The following is a 14249-nucleotide window of genomic DNA, read 5'->3' on the forward strand; positions in this document are numbered from 1 at the left end:
GTGGGGCGCGGCTGGGCGGGACCTGTGGGCCGGGGGCGGGGCCTGTGAGTGGAGGGGCTGGGAGAGGGAGGGACTTATGGGCCGGGGCGGGGCCTTGCGGGAGGGGCGGGGCCCGTGTGACCGGCGAGCCCCGCCCACAGGCTCCCGGGACCCCTGTTCCAACGTGACCTGCAGTTTCGGTAGCACCTGCGCGCGCTCGGCCGACGGGCTTACGGCCTCGTGCCTGTGCCCCGAGACCTGCCGGGGCGCCCCCGAGGGCACCGTGTGCGGCAGCGACGGCGCCGACTACCCTGGCGAGTGCCAGCTCCTGCGCCGCGCCTGTGCCCGCCAGGAGAACGTCTTCAAGAAGTTCGACGGTCCCTGCGGTGAGCGCGGCGGCGGGCGCACGGCTCAACCTCTGTGGGCGCGCGGCGACAGTGTCCTGACTCCTGCCCTCGACCCCCAGACCCCTGCCAGGGCGCCCTCGCGGAGCTGAGCCGCAGCTGCCGCGTGAACCCGCGCACGCGGCGCCCCGAGATGCTTCTACGGCCTGAGAGCTGCCCTGCCCGGCGGGCGCCAGTGTGTGGGGACGACGGTGTTACCTACGAAAACGACTGTGTCATGGGCCGATCGGGGGCCGCCCAGGGCCTCCTCCTGCAGAAAGTGCGCTCCGGCCCGTGCCAGCCTCGAGGTGGGTGGGCAGTGCCAACCTCGACGTGGGTGGCTCCTTTGGGGAGGGCCGTCTGTTGCTGTGCTCTCGGCATATCCCAGGGCAGGGCTGAAGGATGCTCTGGTCTCTCCGTGATCTCCTCATCCCTGCCCCCTAGACCAGTGCCCAGAGCCCTGCCCGTTCAATGCCGTGTGCCTCTCCCGCCGTGGCCGTCCTCGCTGCTCCTGCGACCGTGTCACCTGTGACGGGGCCTACAGGCCTGTGTGTGCCCAGGATGGGCACACGTATGACAATGATTGCTGGCGCCAGCAGGCCGAGTGCCGGCAGCAGCGTGCCATCCCCAGCAAGCACCAGGGCCCGTGTGGTGAGCACCCCGGGGTGGAGGCCAGGCAGGGTGAGGGCTGGTCCTGCATCAGTCCCTGCCCGGACGTCACACGCCATCTTCATCTGTCATGTTCCTCTTGGGGTTCTGGGAGTGGGCCAGTCACTGGGGAGGGTAGAAACTGTGAGCACAGGGTGCCTAGGATCCTGGTAGGGGCTGGTGGGGCAGAGGCAGGGCCTCATGCGAGCTCCGTGATTCCTGCACTCAGCCACATTGTTCTTGCGAGCCTTGTGGCCTGTTCGTGTATCTCCACACTAAGCGAACACAGACTGCTGGGGCGGGCAGGCTGGACATGACACCGGGGCCCTCACTCTTGGGTCACGGGCAGCCCTCAGCCCGTTTGGAGGCAGTGTCTGCGTCAGGACACGGCGGGCCAGGTGGAGACAGTGGCCACCGTGTCCCACGTAGGCCTGGCGCCGTGGCTCTGCCTGCCCGTGTCCGTCTTGATTGGTTCACTCAGCTCTCCCATCTTCTGGTTGTTCTCTCTGCGTCTTGTCTTTTCTCCTTGGTCTTTCCTTCCCTGTCGGGTCCACCTCTTGTGTCTTCCAGCCTGACCTGCTGGCAGGATGAGGTGCCGTGCCTGCCCGCCAGGAGCCCACAGCCCGAGGTCTGCCCCTGGCGTGGCGGGGGGGTGGCTTGCTGCTGCCTGGCCTTGTGGTCCTCAGAGCAAGTGGACAGACACCTCCTCCCCCGTGCAGCCCTGGGTGTGGCTCAGTGGGGAGGGAGGGCGAGACTCCTCCCACCCACGGAGAGCCCCCCACATCCCCACATGCATGGGCGTCCCGGGGATGCTGGTGGTCAGGGGTCCGTGGCCTGGGCAGGCTGGGGAAGGCTGGCCCTCTCATAGCCTGCTGTGGATGGTCAGGAAGCCCCGAGCTTGGGGGCAACCCCATCCGTGGCCACGCCGGGCCTCCTGGGTGTGTCCCCCCGCCTCTGCCACGTGTCTGTCGCTTTCTCTGCCGTGTTTGCTGAGTATCTGGCCTTTCTCCTGTGTTCTTCCTTCCTCCACTATCGCCTCCCTGGGAGAGGGACTGCTGCGTGGGGCTGGGGGTTTTGCCCACAGGTGAGGGGGCTTGTGGGCCCGCTGAGCACCGGTGTCCTCCGCAGACCAGGCCCCGTCCCCGTGCCTCGGGGTGCAGTGTGCGTTTGGGGCGACGTGTGCGGTGAAGAACGGGCAGGCGGCGTGTGAATGCCGGCAGGCGTGCTCGAGCCTCTACGATCCCGTGTGTGGCAGCGACGGTGTCACCTACGGCAGCCTGTGCGAGCTGGAGGCCACGGCCTGCACCCTCGGGCGGGAGGTCCGGGTGGTGCGGAAAGGACCCTGTGGTCAGTGGCGGGCGAGGGGCTGGGTGGGGGCCGTGGGAGGGAGGTTCCTGGTCGCCGTGGTGACGGAGCCGCCTCCGCAGACCACTGCGGGCAGTGCCGCTTTGGAGCCCTGTGCGAGGCCGAGACCGGGCGCTGCGTGTGCCCCTCCGAGTGCGTGGCTTTGGCCCAGCCCGTGTGTGGTTCCGATGGGCACACGTACGCCAGCGAGTGCATGCTGCACGTTCACGCTTGCACTCACCAGATCAGCCTGCACGTGGCCTCAGCTGGACCCTGCGGTGAGTGGGGCCCGGTGGTCCGAGGTCCTGTGCCTTCCTCAGCGGGGCCTGCTGACCCCACCTGGCTCTGTTTCTTGCAGAGACGTGTGGACATGTCGTGTGTGCTTTTGGGGCTGTGTGCTCTGCGGGGCAGTGCGTGTGTCCCCGGTGTGAGCACCCCCCGCCCGGCCCCGTGTGCGGCAGCGACGGTGTCACCTACCACAGCACCTGTGAGCTACGGGAAGCCGCCTGCCGGCAGCAGAAGCAGATTGAGGAGGCCCGGGCAGGGCCGTGCGAGCAGGGTAGGCCCGGGGACGGCTGGGGAGACTGCTGGGCTCCAGCCTCGGACATGAAGCCCCTGGTTGACGCAGCCCCGCTTCCCTGCAGCGGAGTGCGGCTCCGGAGGCTCTGGCTCCGGGGAGGATGGTGACTGTGAACAGGAGCTGTGTCGGCAGCGAGGTGGCATCTGGGACGAAGACTCGGAGGACGGGCCGTGCGTCTGTGACTTCAGCTGCCAGAGTGTCCCAGGCAGCCCGGTGAGCCCTGCACCCCTGGCTCTAGGGGGGTGGCGAGGGCGAGGCTGCAGCCGCTCAAACTGACACACCCTCCAGGTGTGCGGCTCAGATGGGGTCACCTACGGCACCGAGTGTGACCTGAAGAAGGCCAGGTGTGAGTCACAGCGGGAGCTCCGTGTGGCGGCTCAGGGAGCCTGCCAAGGTGAGTGGGCGCTGTGCACAGCGTCCTGGGCACAGGGGCAGCGGCCTGTTTCCGTGGGCACACGAGCAGCTGGCATGTGGGTGGCTCGTGTGCACGTGCATGTTGTGCTGTGAGCGAGAAGCCCGTGTTGCAGGTGCACGTTTGTGTAGCCGTATGTGTGGGCGTGCGTCCGTCAGTCTGTGGCCGCGTGGGGCTCCACCTGTGGGCGCTTTCTCTGGATGCACAGATCAGGTCAGTGTATCATGAGTAGCGCCTGTTGTGGGCTCAGGCACGTACACAGATGCGTCTGCCGTGGTACGTTCACCGCACAGGTTCGGAGGGATGTGGGTGAGCGCGCGTGCTGACGTCTTTAGATGTACGTGTCTCGATTTGCAAGGACGCTCATCTGCATGTGCACAGCTTCTCCGTGTGTCACAGAACTGCGTGTCCGTGATCTTTGGGTGTTCTGTGTTCTGCGTTCCTGGGCCTGCGATTACAGACACGTCCTCGTGTGTGATGTGGTGGCCTCATGTGTGATCTCAGCCCCAGGCTCCCAGGCTCCTTTGGGAGCTGGGATCGGGAGGGCTGAGTGGTGATGGTGGGCCCAGGTGGATGTCCAGCACTGCATGAAGTTTGAGTTCTGTACCCTTCCCTGCAGGCCCCACCTTTGCCCCACTGCCACCTGTGGCCCCCTCTCACTGTGCCCAGACGCCCTACGGCTGCTGCCCGGACAATATCACCGTGGCCCGGGGCGTGGGCCTGGCTGGCTGCCCCAGTGAGTACCCAAGCTCAGTCCTGACTCGGCCTGGTGCAGCTGTGCAGCCCCCTGACCTCATCCTGTGCTGGCCTTGCAGGTGCCTGCCAGTGCAACCCCCATGGCTCCTACGGCAGCACCTGTGACCCAGCCACAGGCCAGTGCTCCTGCCGCCCTGGCGTGGGGGGCCTCAGGTGCGACCGCTGTGAGCCTGGCTTCTGGAATTTCCGAGGCATCGTCACTGATGGCCGCAGTGGCTGCACACGTGAGTGACGGGGCCTGGGGCTGGCCCTCTTGTCTGTCTTACCCCCATGGCTGTGCCCCTCCTCACCTGCCCAGGCCCTGGCCAGACACACACCTCTCTGGGGCTGGCAGAGCCAGGGTTGGGGCCAGGCTCTGGAAGAGGTGGGGAAGCTTGTCCAGGTGCAGACATCAGATTCTGTGGGTAACCCCCCATATAGGCACCGAGGAATGAGAGCTAAGCAGAACCCTGGCACAGTTAGGGCTTGAGGAATAGTTCATTTTATAGTGTTACAACTCAATTATTTCTTTTTATATAATCCTTTATATAATTATATATTAGTTTATAAAAGTAGAGCTTAAAGAATCCTTTTATATAATTCTATATATGTAATCATGTAACAGTTGATAGTATGAGCAGAGCACCTAAAGAACATTTTGCTACTTATATACCTATAATTGTATCTTAGTTCATAGTCGGAGGAACGCCTAGATCAGACACAGTGCAGAGCATGAATTAAGGGAAAACAGTTATACCAGGACAAGAACCCATGGCCCAGGCGGCAGCGTTCAGTATCGTAAAGATACCCGCTGTATGGCAGGCTTGGGGCGAGAGCCACTCCTCCTGATAAAGGGGTTGTAGGACCTTGCTCCAGTTCTTGTGGAAGGTGCCCTCGGACCGGCAATCCACCTTGGTGACTGTGAACTTTATCAGCTCTTCTTACTGTGCTGCTTGAAAAGCATCTTCCCATAGAACCCATTGGAAACTGCCAGAAGGTGGCGGTAACCCTGACAGCTCTGTCACTGCTGTGTGACTTAAAGCATCCTCCTATAAATCTTAGAAGTAGTTTGCCCATAGATAGAGGTATCGCACACTGCACCCTCTTCACTGCGCACGGCCCACCTCCATGCCTCGGTGACCTAATGGGGGTGGACCCCTCACTGCACACGGCCCTTGCCTTCATGGGAACGGGCCCCTTGCTGTTCACTGTCCACCTCCTGGCCTAGGTGACCTAATGGGGGGTGGACCCCTTACTGCACACGGCCCTTGCCTTCATGGGAATCGGCCCCTTGCTGTGCACTGTCCACCTCCTGGCCTAGGTGACCTAATGGGGTGTATCCCATGTTTTATTGCTCATGACCCTATCACTGTCCTTAAAGATGACTTCACTCACTGCCTGCCCCCTAACCTATACACAATAAATACTCATGCTTCTGGACATTCGGGGCCTTGCCTGACTCCGCTTATAGGTGGCGTGGCCCCCCCGAGCCCAGCTGCATTTTCCTTGTACTTCTGTGTCCTGTCTTTATTTCTTGGATCCTGCGCCTCAGCACAGCAGAAGGCTCACCCCACGACCCTGTGGGGCCTTCAGCCCTACAAGATTCCTCCCCCATTTCCCCCAAAGCCTGCAGCTGCGATCCCCAGGGCGCCGTGCGGGACGACTGTGAGCAGATGTCCGGACTGTGCTCCTGCAAGCCCGGGGCGGCCGGGCCCAAGTGTGGACAGTGTCCAGACGGCCGTGCCTTGGGCCCTGCGGGCTGTGAATCTGGTGAGTGAGGGCCAGCGCTGCCCTGGGGCTTCATGGGCTGGGGTAAGGCCACCCGAGCTACAGGGGTTTCCCATGCCTGTGCCCCAGACACCTCTGCGCCCGGGACCTGTGCGGAGGTGCGCTGTGAGTTCGGCGCACTGTGCGTGGAGGACTCCGGCTCGGCCCACTGTGTCTGCCCGACGCTCACCTGTCCGGAGGCCAATGCGTCCAAGGTGAGGGGTGTGGAATTCAGAGGGGGGAGTTGGGAGGGGCCTCGCACTGAGCACCCTGTTCTGCGCCCCAGGTCTGCGGGTCAGATGGAGTCACATACGGCAACGAGTGTCAGCTGAAGACCATCGCCTGCCGCCAGGGCCTGCGCCTCTCTATCCAGAGCCTGGGCCCGTGCCAGGGTGAGGCCTGACAGGCACCGCCCCAGAACTGACCAGGAAGGCTTGACACTGCCCTAAGTCCAGCCCCACCCGCCTTGAGCCACTTGATCCTGTCCCTCTGCCAACCAGTCCCCCCACCAATCTCCCTCTCCCTGCAGAGGCTGCTGCTCCCAGTACTCACCCGACATCTGCCTTCGTGATCATCGCCACCCCAGGGCTCCTGAGCCAGGGACTGCCGGCCCCCCCCAGCGCCCTCCCACTGGCTCCCAGCAGTACCACACACAGCCAGGCCACCCCTCCGCCCTCATCGAGACCTCGGACCACCGCCGGCATCCCCAGGACCACTGTGTGGCCCGTGCCCCCCACGGCACCCTCCCCTGCACCCAGCCTCGTGGCGTCTGCCTTTGGTGAATCTGGCAGCGCTGATGGAAGTGGTGACGAGGAACTGAGCGGGGACCAGGAGGCCAGTGGGGTTGGCTCTGGGGGTGAGCAGGGATCTGGACTTGGGTGGTGGGCGGGCCCAGAGAGGCTCTGCCAGGGCCTGGGCTCAAACGTGGGCTCTGCAGGCCTCGAGCCCTTGGAGGGCAGCAGCGTGGCAACCCCTGGGCCGCCCATCGAGAGGGCTTCCTGCTACAACGCCCCTTTGGGCTGCTGCTCAGATGGGAAGACGCCCTCGCTGGACGCGGAGGGTTCTAACTGCCCCGGTGAGTGGGCGGCTGGGCGAGGGGAGTGAGGAGCAGCCCGGGCTCTGCCGGGGCGCTGGCCCCTCGCCCGGGCAGCAGGTCAGTGCCGGGGGTTATGGTCTTGGGACTCGGCCCCCATAAACACGTGTGTGCCCGGGACCCCACGCCTAACCCGTCTCTCTTGTTGCAAGCCGGCGTGGCACCCTGCTCCGAGGAGTCCGCCTGGTAACTGACGCCAGCCCTGCCCTGGGGTCCTCACTAACCTCATGGCCATCTGACTAACAGCCCCCCTCCCCTGCACCGTGTGGCCCACTGCCAGGGCCTGTGCCGGGCCAGCCTGGAGGCCAGGCAGATGCCAGGCAGGGCCTCACTGCCCCTCCCCCTCAGCCACCAGGGTGTTCCAGGGCGTGCTGGAGCTGGAGAGCGTTGAGGGCCAGGAGCTGTTCTACACCGCGGAGATGGCCGACCCCAAGTCCGAGCTGTTCGGGGAAACAGCCAGGAGCATCGAGAGCGCGGTAAGACGGCGGAGGCACCGCGCCCCCCAGCCACGCAGAGTGGCACCAGGCAGCCAGCTGGGGCGGCCCCTGAGTCCTCGCCCACTGCCTGCCCATAGCTGGATGATCTCCTCCGGAATTCAGACGTCAAGAAGGATTTTCGGAGCGTCCACCTGCGGGACCTGGGACCTGGCAGATCTGTCCGTGCCATTGTAGATGTGCACTTTGACCCCAGTGAGACCCCAGCCTGCACCCCTCCTGGGAGGCAATGGGTGGGGGCTGCCCGGGGCTCTGTGGCGCTCAGCGCTCTGTCCTCCCCAGCCACGGCCTTCAGGGCCCCCGACGTGAGCCGGGCCCTGCTCCGGCAGCTCCAGGTGTCCAGGCGCCGGTCCTTGGGGGTGAGGAGGCCACTGCAGGAGCACGTGCGATTTATGGACTTTGGTGAGTGCCAGGCCGTGTGCCACGGTTTACCGACCCCGCCTCTGCCCCTGTCCACGCCCCCACCCCTTCCTGGCGCTGCTCCTAGGAAACCCTAACGGCTCCCTGTGCCCACAGACTGGTTTCCTGCATTTTTCACCGAGGCCACGTCGGGGGCCATCGCTGCAGTAGCCACGGCCAGAGCCACCACTGCGTCCCGCCCCCCGCCCTCTGCTGTGACCCCTCGGGCCCCACACCGCAGTCACACACGCCGGCCCGTCGGCAAGACCACGGCAGCCCCCACCACGCGTCGGCCCCCCAGCACCGCCCCCAGCCGTGTGCCCGGACGCCGGCCCCTGCCCCCAGCCCTCCAGCGACCTCCCAAGCTCTGTGAGTCGCAGCCCTGCTTACACGGGGGAACCTGCCAGGACGGGGCCTTAGGCGGGGACTTCACTTGCAGCTGCCCGGCAGGCTGGGGCGGCGCCGTCTGTGAGAGGGGTAAGGGTGTCCTCTGCAGGGGAGGGTGGGGGCACGGATGGGGGTGGGGCTCGACCACCATCAGGCTTTGGGTTGGGGGCAGCGGCCTGGATTAAGGGGCGGTTTCGGGTAAAAGCGGGGAATCCTCGGAGCTGTTCCAGCCGGCTCTACCTGTTGCCCTTGCAGTGCTGCAGGCCCCTGTGCCGGCCTTCGGGGGCCACTCCTTCCTGGCCTTCCCCACCCTCCGCGCCTACCACACGCTGCGCCTGGCACTGGAATTCCGGACACTGGAGCCTCAGGGGCTGCTGCTGTACAATGGCAACGCCCGGGGCAAGGACTTCCTGGCTTTGGCGCTGCTAGATGGCCGCGTGCAGCTCAGGTGGGCGGGGCGGGGAGGGGCGGGGCCAGGGGTCAGCTCAGGTGGATGGGGCGGGGCCACGTGCAACTCAGGTGGGCGGGGAGGGTGGTGGGGTCGGGGCAGCTCAGGTGGGTGGGGCGGGGCCAGGGGGAGTCAGCTCAGGTGGGTGGGGCGGGGCCAATCACGTGCAGCTCAGGTGGGCGGGGCCAGGGGTCAGCTCAGGTGGGTGGGGCAGGACCACGTGCAGCTCAGGTGGGCAGGGAGGGCAGGGCCAAGTGCCCTTCAGATGGTTGGGGCGGGGGCCGGCCGGGCCGGCGATGGTCTTGAGCACCTGCTCCTGCCCTCAGGTTTGACACAGGCTCGGGGCCTGCGGTGCTGACCAGTGCGGTGCCGGTAGAGCCGGGGCGGTGGCACCGACTGGAGCTGTCGCGGCATTGGCGCCGGGGCACCCTGTCAGTGGATGGTGAGACCCCCATTCTAGGCGAGAGCCCAAGTGGCACCGACGGCCTCAACTTGGATACAGACCTCTTTGTGGGCGGTGTACCTGAGGACCAGGCTGCTGTGTGCGTCCCCTGGAGGGTGGTGTGGCCCCAACCCTGACCCCCGCCCTTTGGGGTCTCTGTGTGTGAGGTGGCTTTGCCTGTGGCCCCTGCACCCTGACCCGGTGCCCCTCCTGGTGGTAGGGTGCTGGAGCGGATCTTCGTGGGCACCGGCCTGAGGGGCTGCATCCGACTGCTAGACGTTAACAACCAGCGTCTGGAGCTCAGCGTTGGGCCCGGGGCTGCGGCCCGAGGCTCTGGCGTGGGCGAGTGTGGGGACCACCCCTGCCTGCCCAACCCTTGCCATGGGGGGGCCCCATGCCAGGCCCTGGAGGCTGGAAGGTTCCACTGCCTGTGCCCGCCTGGCCACTTCGGTGAGGGTGGGGCCAGAGTGGGTGGGGGCGGGACCCCGGGGCCTGTGGATGATGCCCAACGGATGCCATCTTCCTCCACCAGGACCGACCTGCGCCGAGAAGAAGAGCTCTTGCCAGCCCAACCCCTGCCATGGTGCAGCACCATGCCGTGTGCTGCCCGAGGGTGGCGTCCAGTGCCAGTGCCCCCTGGGATGGGGGGGCACCCTCTGCCAGACAGGTCGGGGCCGTGGGGCTCAGGGAGGCGGGTGGGGAGGTCAAACGTGTGGGCGGGTACTGTCCAGGTGACATCGCAGTTAGGGTGCGGTTCTAGTTAGGTTTTGAGTTAGTTTCCACGTGTGGCCGGCAGGGGGTGCAGGAGGCCCTGGGGGTCAGGACTGAAGCCTGGGTGACTCCCTGCAGCCTCGGGGCAGGACGGCACCGGGCCCTTCCTGGCTGACTTCAACGGCTTCTCCCACCTGGAGCTGAGAGGCTTGCACACCTTCGCACGGGACCTGGGGTCAGTGGGTCAGGCGCGGGGGAAGGGCCGGCCCCCACCTGCGTCTGTCCTGTTGGGGACAGCGAGACACTCCGACTCCCTGTGACCCCAGTGAGAAGATGGCGCTGGAGCTGGTGTTCCTGGCACGAGGCCCCAGCGGCCTCCTGCTCTACAACGGGCAGAAGACGGACGGCAAGGGGGACTTCGTGTCGCTGGCGCTGCAGGACGGCCACCTGGAGTTCCGCTATGACCTGGGCAAGGGGGCAGCGGTCATCAGGTGGGCCGGCGAGGGTGACGCTTCAGGGCCTGGGGCACTGGTCCGAGGCCAGGCGCCAACAGGTGTCTCAGGCCCTGGGCAGGCAGGCGGCTGGTGGCGGCCAAAGCCCACTCACCCTGCCCCTCCTCACCAGGAGCAAGGAGCCCGTCACTCTGGGCGCCTGGACCCGCATCTCACTGGAGCGAAACGGCCGCAAGGGTGCCATGCGTGTGGGTGACGGCCCCCGCGTGCTGGGGGAGTCCCCGGTGAGTGCCCGGGGCCGTGAGGGGACCCGCTGCCACCTGCCCCTCCTCCTCCGGGCAGCGGCCCCGCCCCCGCCAGCGCTCACGGAGCTGTTTTTCTGCCCTGTTCTCTTGGCCGCCTGTCCTGTCCTCTGCCTCCTCTGCCTCCCTGCTCTCTGCTCTTGCTCTGCAACCCCACCCGCTCTTCGGAGGCCAGAAATCCCGCAAGGTACTGTCGGCCTCATCCGCTCCCCATCTCCGACGCCGCCTCCCTCGGGTAGCTTCTCCCCACTAAGGACCCTGCCATGTCTGTGTGATTAACACTGCCCCCTAGATAGGCAGTGGACGGGGGTGTGCAGGGGCTGGGCCCTGGGTCTGCACAGCGGGTGGGCTCTGCACAGCCCTCACCAAGCGCCCCCACAGGTTCCACACACAGTCCTCAACCTGAAGGAGCCGCTGTACATCGGGGGGGCCCCCGACTTCAGCAAGCTGGCCCGTGCTGCCGCGGTGTCCTCTGGCTTCAACGGCGCCATCCAGCTGGCAAGTGGGGATGGGGCGTCCCACCAGGGCCTCCGGGGTGGGCAGGGCGGCCGGCGGGACGAGGCTCTGACCCTGCCCCTGCAGGTCTCCCTGGGAGGCCGCCAGCTGCTCACGCCGGAGCACGTGCTGCGGCAGGTGGACGTCACATCGTTTGCCGACCACCCCTGCACCCGGGCCTCGGGCCACCCCTGCCTCAACGGGGCCTCCTGCGTCCCGAGGGAGGCGGCCTACGTGTGCCTGTGTCCAGGGGGATTCTCGGGGCCACACTGCGAGAAGGGTGAGCCGGGCGCAGGGCAGAGGGCAGAGGCTGGACGGCGGGAGCCCGGGAGCCCATCCTCACCTGCCGGTCTCACAGGGCTGGTGGAGAAGGCGGCGGGGGACCTGGATGCCCTGGCCTTTGACGGGCGGACCTTCATCGAGTACCTCAACGCTGTGACTGAGAGGTAACGTGCCATCCTCCGTGGGCCGCCTGTGCCGCCCGTGCCCGCGGGGCGACCCCCACACACGCCCGCTCCGAGGCCAGGAGGGAAGGCCCGGGGCTGCCGCCTCTGTCCTCTCACTGTCTGTCTCTTTGTTTCCAAGCGAACGGGCCAATGAGATCCCAGTGTGAGTAGAGCCCGGCCCCGCCTGCTCCCGCCCTCTCCCTCTCCTCCGATCTTCCCGGGGAAACGGGCCTGAGCCCCCCGCACCTGTCCATCCCTTGGGGCGCAGGGTGGGGGTTGGGTGCCGTTTTGCAGCAAGAGGCTGGTTCCCGCCTCGCAAGCGCAGCCGACCCTCCCAGCACGCAGGCCGAGGGCCGCCCCACGGCCACCCCGCCACCGAGGCTGCACGCACGTGTGCATGTCTGTGCGTGTGTGAACATGCAGGTGTGATGTGTATGTACGCTTCTGTGTATATGGGGTGGACGTGGTGTGTGTGTGTACATGTGTACATGTGTGTATGTAGGGGGATGTGTATATGTGTGTGAGAACATGCAGGTGTGTGTGTGTGTGTCTATGTGTGTGTGTCCCTGTGTGTATATGTGGGGGGAAATGTATATGCGTGTGAATATCCACGTATGTGTCCGTGTGTAGGTTTGTGTCTATGCAGGTGCGTATGTCCGTGTGTAGGTTTGTATGTCCGTGTGTAGGTTTGTGTGCATATAGGTGTGTGTATATGTCCGTGTGTGTGCATGTAAGTGTGGGTGCGTGCATGTAGGTGTGTGTCCATGTGTAAGCCTGTGTGTATGTGAATATGCAAGTGTGTGTGTAGGTTTGTGTGAATATGCAGGTGTGTGGTTTGTGTGCATGTAGGTGTGCATGTGTGTGTGAATATGCAGGTGTGTGTGTCCAAGTGTAGGCTTGTGTGCATGTGAATATGCAAGTGTGTGTGTCTGTTTAGGTTTGGTAAATATGCAGGGGTGTGTTTCTGTGTGTAGGTTTTCGTGCACGTAGTGTGTGTGAATATGTAGGTTTGTCTGTGTGTGTTTTGTGTGAACGTGCAGGTGTATGTCTCCGTGTGTCCCTGTATGGTTTGTGTGAACATGCAGGTGTGTCTCCGTGTTTGTGGTTTGTGTGAGCTTGCAGGTGTGTGTATGTGTGCAGGTTTGTGTGAACGTGCAGGTGCGTGTCGTGTGTGTGCAGGTCTGTGTGAACATACAGGTGTGTGTCTTCGTGTGTCTGTGTAGGTTTGTGTGAACATGCAGGTGTTGTGTGTGTGCAGGTTTGTGTGAACACACAGGTGTGTCGTGTGTAGGTTTGTGTGAACATACAGGTGTGTATCCGTGTCTGTACAGGTCTGTGTGAACATGCAGGTGTGTCTCGTGTGTGTGTGTGGTTTGTGTGAACATGTGTGTCTGTGTGTAGGTTTGTGTGAACATGCAGATGTGTGTCTCTGTGTGTAGGTCTCCGTGTGTGTGTGTGTGTGGTCTGTGTGAACATGCAGGTGTGTGTCATGTGCATGTGTAGGTCTGTGTGAACATGCAGGTGTGTGTCGTGTGTGTGATTTGTGTGAACATCCAGGTGTGTGTCTCCGTGTGTCTGTACATTTGTGTGAACATGCAGGTGTGTGTCGTGTGTGTGTGTAGGTCTGTGTGAACATGCAGGTGTGTGTCGTGTGTGTGTGTGTAGGTCTGTGTGAACATGCAGGTGTGTATCGTGTCTGTGTACGTTTGTGTGAACATGCAGGTGTGTATCTGTGTGCAGGTCTGTGTGAACATGCAGGGGTGTGTGTGTGTGTGTGCAGGTCTGTGTGAACATGCAGGTGTGTACCTCCATGTGTGTGTGTATGGTCTGTGTGAACATGCAGGTGTGTATCTTTGTGTGTGCAGATTTGTGTGAACATGCAGGTGTGTGTCTCCATGTGTGTGTGCAGGTCTGTTTGAACATGCAGGTGTGTCTCCGTGTGTGTCTGCAGGTCTGTGAAAACATACAGGTGTGTGTCTCCCTCTGTGTGTGTAGGTCTGTGCGAACATGCAGGCGTGTATCTCCGTGTGTGTGCAGGACTGTGTGAACATGCAGGTGTGTATCTCCATGTGTGTGTGCAGCTCTGTGTGAACATGCAGGTGTGTGTCTCCGTGTGTGTGTGCAGGTCTGTGTGAACATGCAGGTGTATGTCTCCGTGTGTGTGTGTGCAGGTCTGTGTGAACATACAGGTATGTGTCTCCGTGTGTGTGTGCAGGTCTGTGTGAACATGCAGGTGTCTGTGTGTGTGCAGGTGTGTGTGAACATGCAGGTGTGTACCTCCGTGTGTGTGGTCTGTGTGAACATGTAGGTGTGTATCTCTGTGTGTGCAGGTTTGTGTGAACATGCAGGTGTGTGTCTCCGTGTGTGTGTGCAGGCCTGTGTGAACATGCAGGTGTCTCCGTGTGTGTGCAGGTCTATGTGAACATGCAGGTATGTGTCTGTGTGTGTGTGCAGCTCTGTGTGAACATGCAGGTGTGTGTCTCTGTGTGTCTGTGTAGGTCTGTGTGAACATGCACATGTGTGTCTCCTTGTGTGTGCAGGTCTGTGTGAACATGAAGGTGTGTGTCTCCGTTGTGTGTGCAGGTGTGTGTGAACATGAAGGTGTGTGTCTCCGTTGTGTGTGCAGGTCTGTGTGAACATGCAGGTGTGTTTCCGTGTGTGTGTGTGTGCAGGTCTGTGTGAACATGAAGGTGTGTTTCTCCCTGTTGTGTGTGCAGGTCTGTGTGAACATG

At 63.4% G+C, this 14249-nt stretch overlaps 1 protein-coding gene across 8 annotated transcripts in view; it reads left to right on the forward strand.

The window, feature by feature from the left end:
- The window catches only part of AGRN (agrin), a 37984-nt gene that overhangs the window by 19876 nt on the left and 3859 nt on the right, over positions 1-14249 (forward strand). For 3 of the 8 annotated variants that reach the window (XM_017542513.2, XM_017542516.2, XM_017542520.2), the window contains 31 exons: positions 141-365; positions 446-670; positions 807-1013; positions 2139-2357; positions 2438-2632; positions 2713-2913; positions 2999-3147; positions 3223-3328; positions 3966-4082; positions 4162-4326; positions 5708-5851; positions 5939-6063; positions 6135-6240; positions 6378-6704; positions 6786-6923; positions 7290-7417; positions 7516-7630; positions 7718-7837; positions 7952-8311; positions 8477-8669; positions 8996-9211; positions 9332-9561; positions 9644-9778; positions 9961-10057; positions 10149-10313; positions 10447-10558; positions 10752-10763; positions 10958-11074; positions 11159-11351; positions 11430-11517; positions 11657-11680. In XM_017542513.2, the coding sequence (XP_017398002.1) occupies positions 141-365; positions 446-670; positions 807-1013; positions 2139-2357; positions 2438-2632; positions 2713-2913; positions 2999-3147; positions 3223-3328; positions 3966-4082; positions 4162-4326; positions 5708-5851; positions 5939-6063; positions 6135-6240; positions 6378-6704; positions 6786-6923; positions 7290-7417; positions 7516-7630; positions 7718-7837; positions 7952-8311; positions 8477-8669; positions 8996-9211; positions 9332-9561; positions 9644-9778; positions 9961-10057; positions 10149-10313; positions 10447-10558; positions 10752-10763; positions 10958-11074; positions 11159-11351; positions 11430-11517; positions 11657-11680 (4954 nt within the window). The remainder of the gene's footprint in view (positions 1-140; positions 366-445; positions 671-806; positions 1014-2138; positions 2358-2437; positions 2633-2712; positions 2914-2998; positions 3148-3222; positions 3329-3965; positions 4083-4161; positions 4327-5707; positions 5852-5938; positions 6064-6134; positions 6241-6377; positions 6705-6785; positions 6924-7289; positions 7418-7515; positions 7631-7717; positions 7838-7951; positions 8312-8476; positions 8670-8995; positions 9212-9331; positions 9562-9643; positions 9779-9960; positions 10058-10148; positions 10314-10446; positions 10559-10751; positions 10764-10957; positions 11075-11158; positions 11352-11429; positions 11518-11656; positions 11681-14249) is intronic. The other 5 variants (XM_017542515.2, XM_017542517.2, XM_037743464.1 and 2 more) reach the window with 3 other exon arrangements.

This window comes from Cebus imitator, unplaced genomic scaffold (assembly GCF_001604975.1).
Source record: "Cebus imitator isolate Cc_AM_T3 unplaced genomic scaffold, Cebus_imitator-1.0 Scaffold145, whole genome shotgun sequence".
In the NCBI taxonomy this organism is placed as follows: Eukaryota; Metazoa; Chordata; class Mammalia; order Primates; family Cebidae; genus Cebus; species Cebus imitator.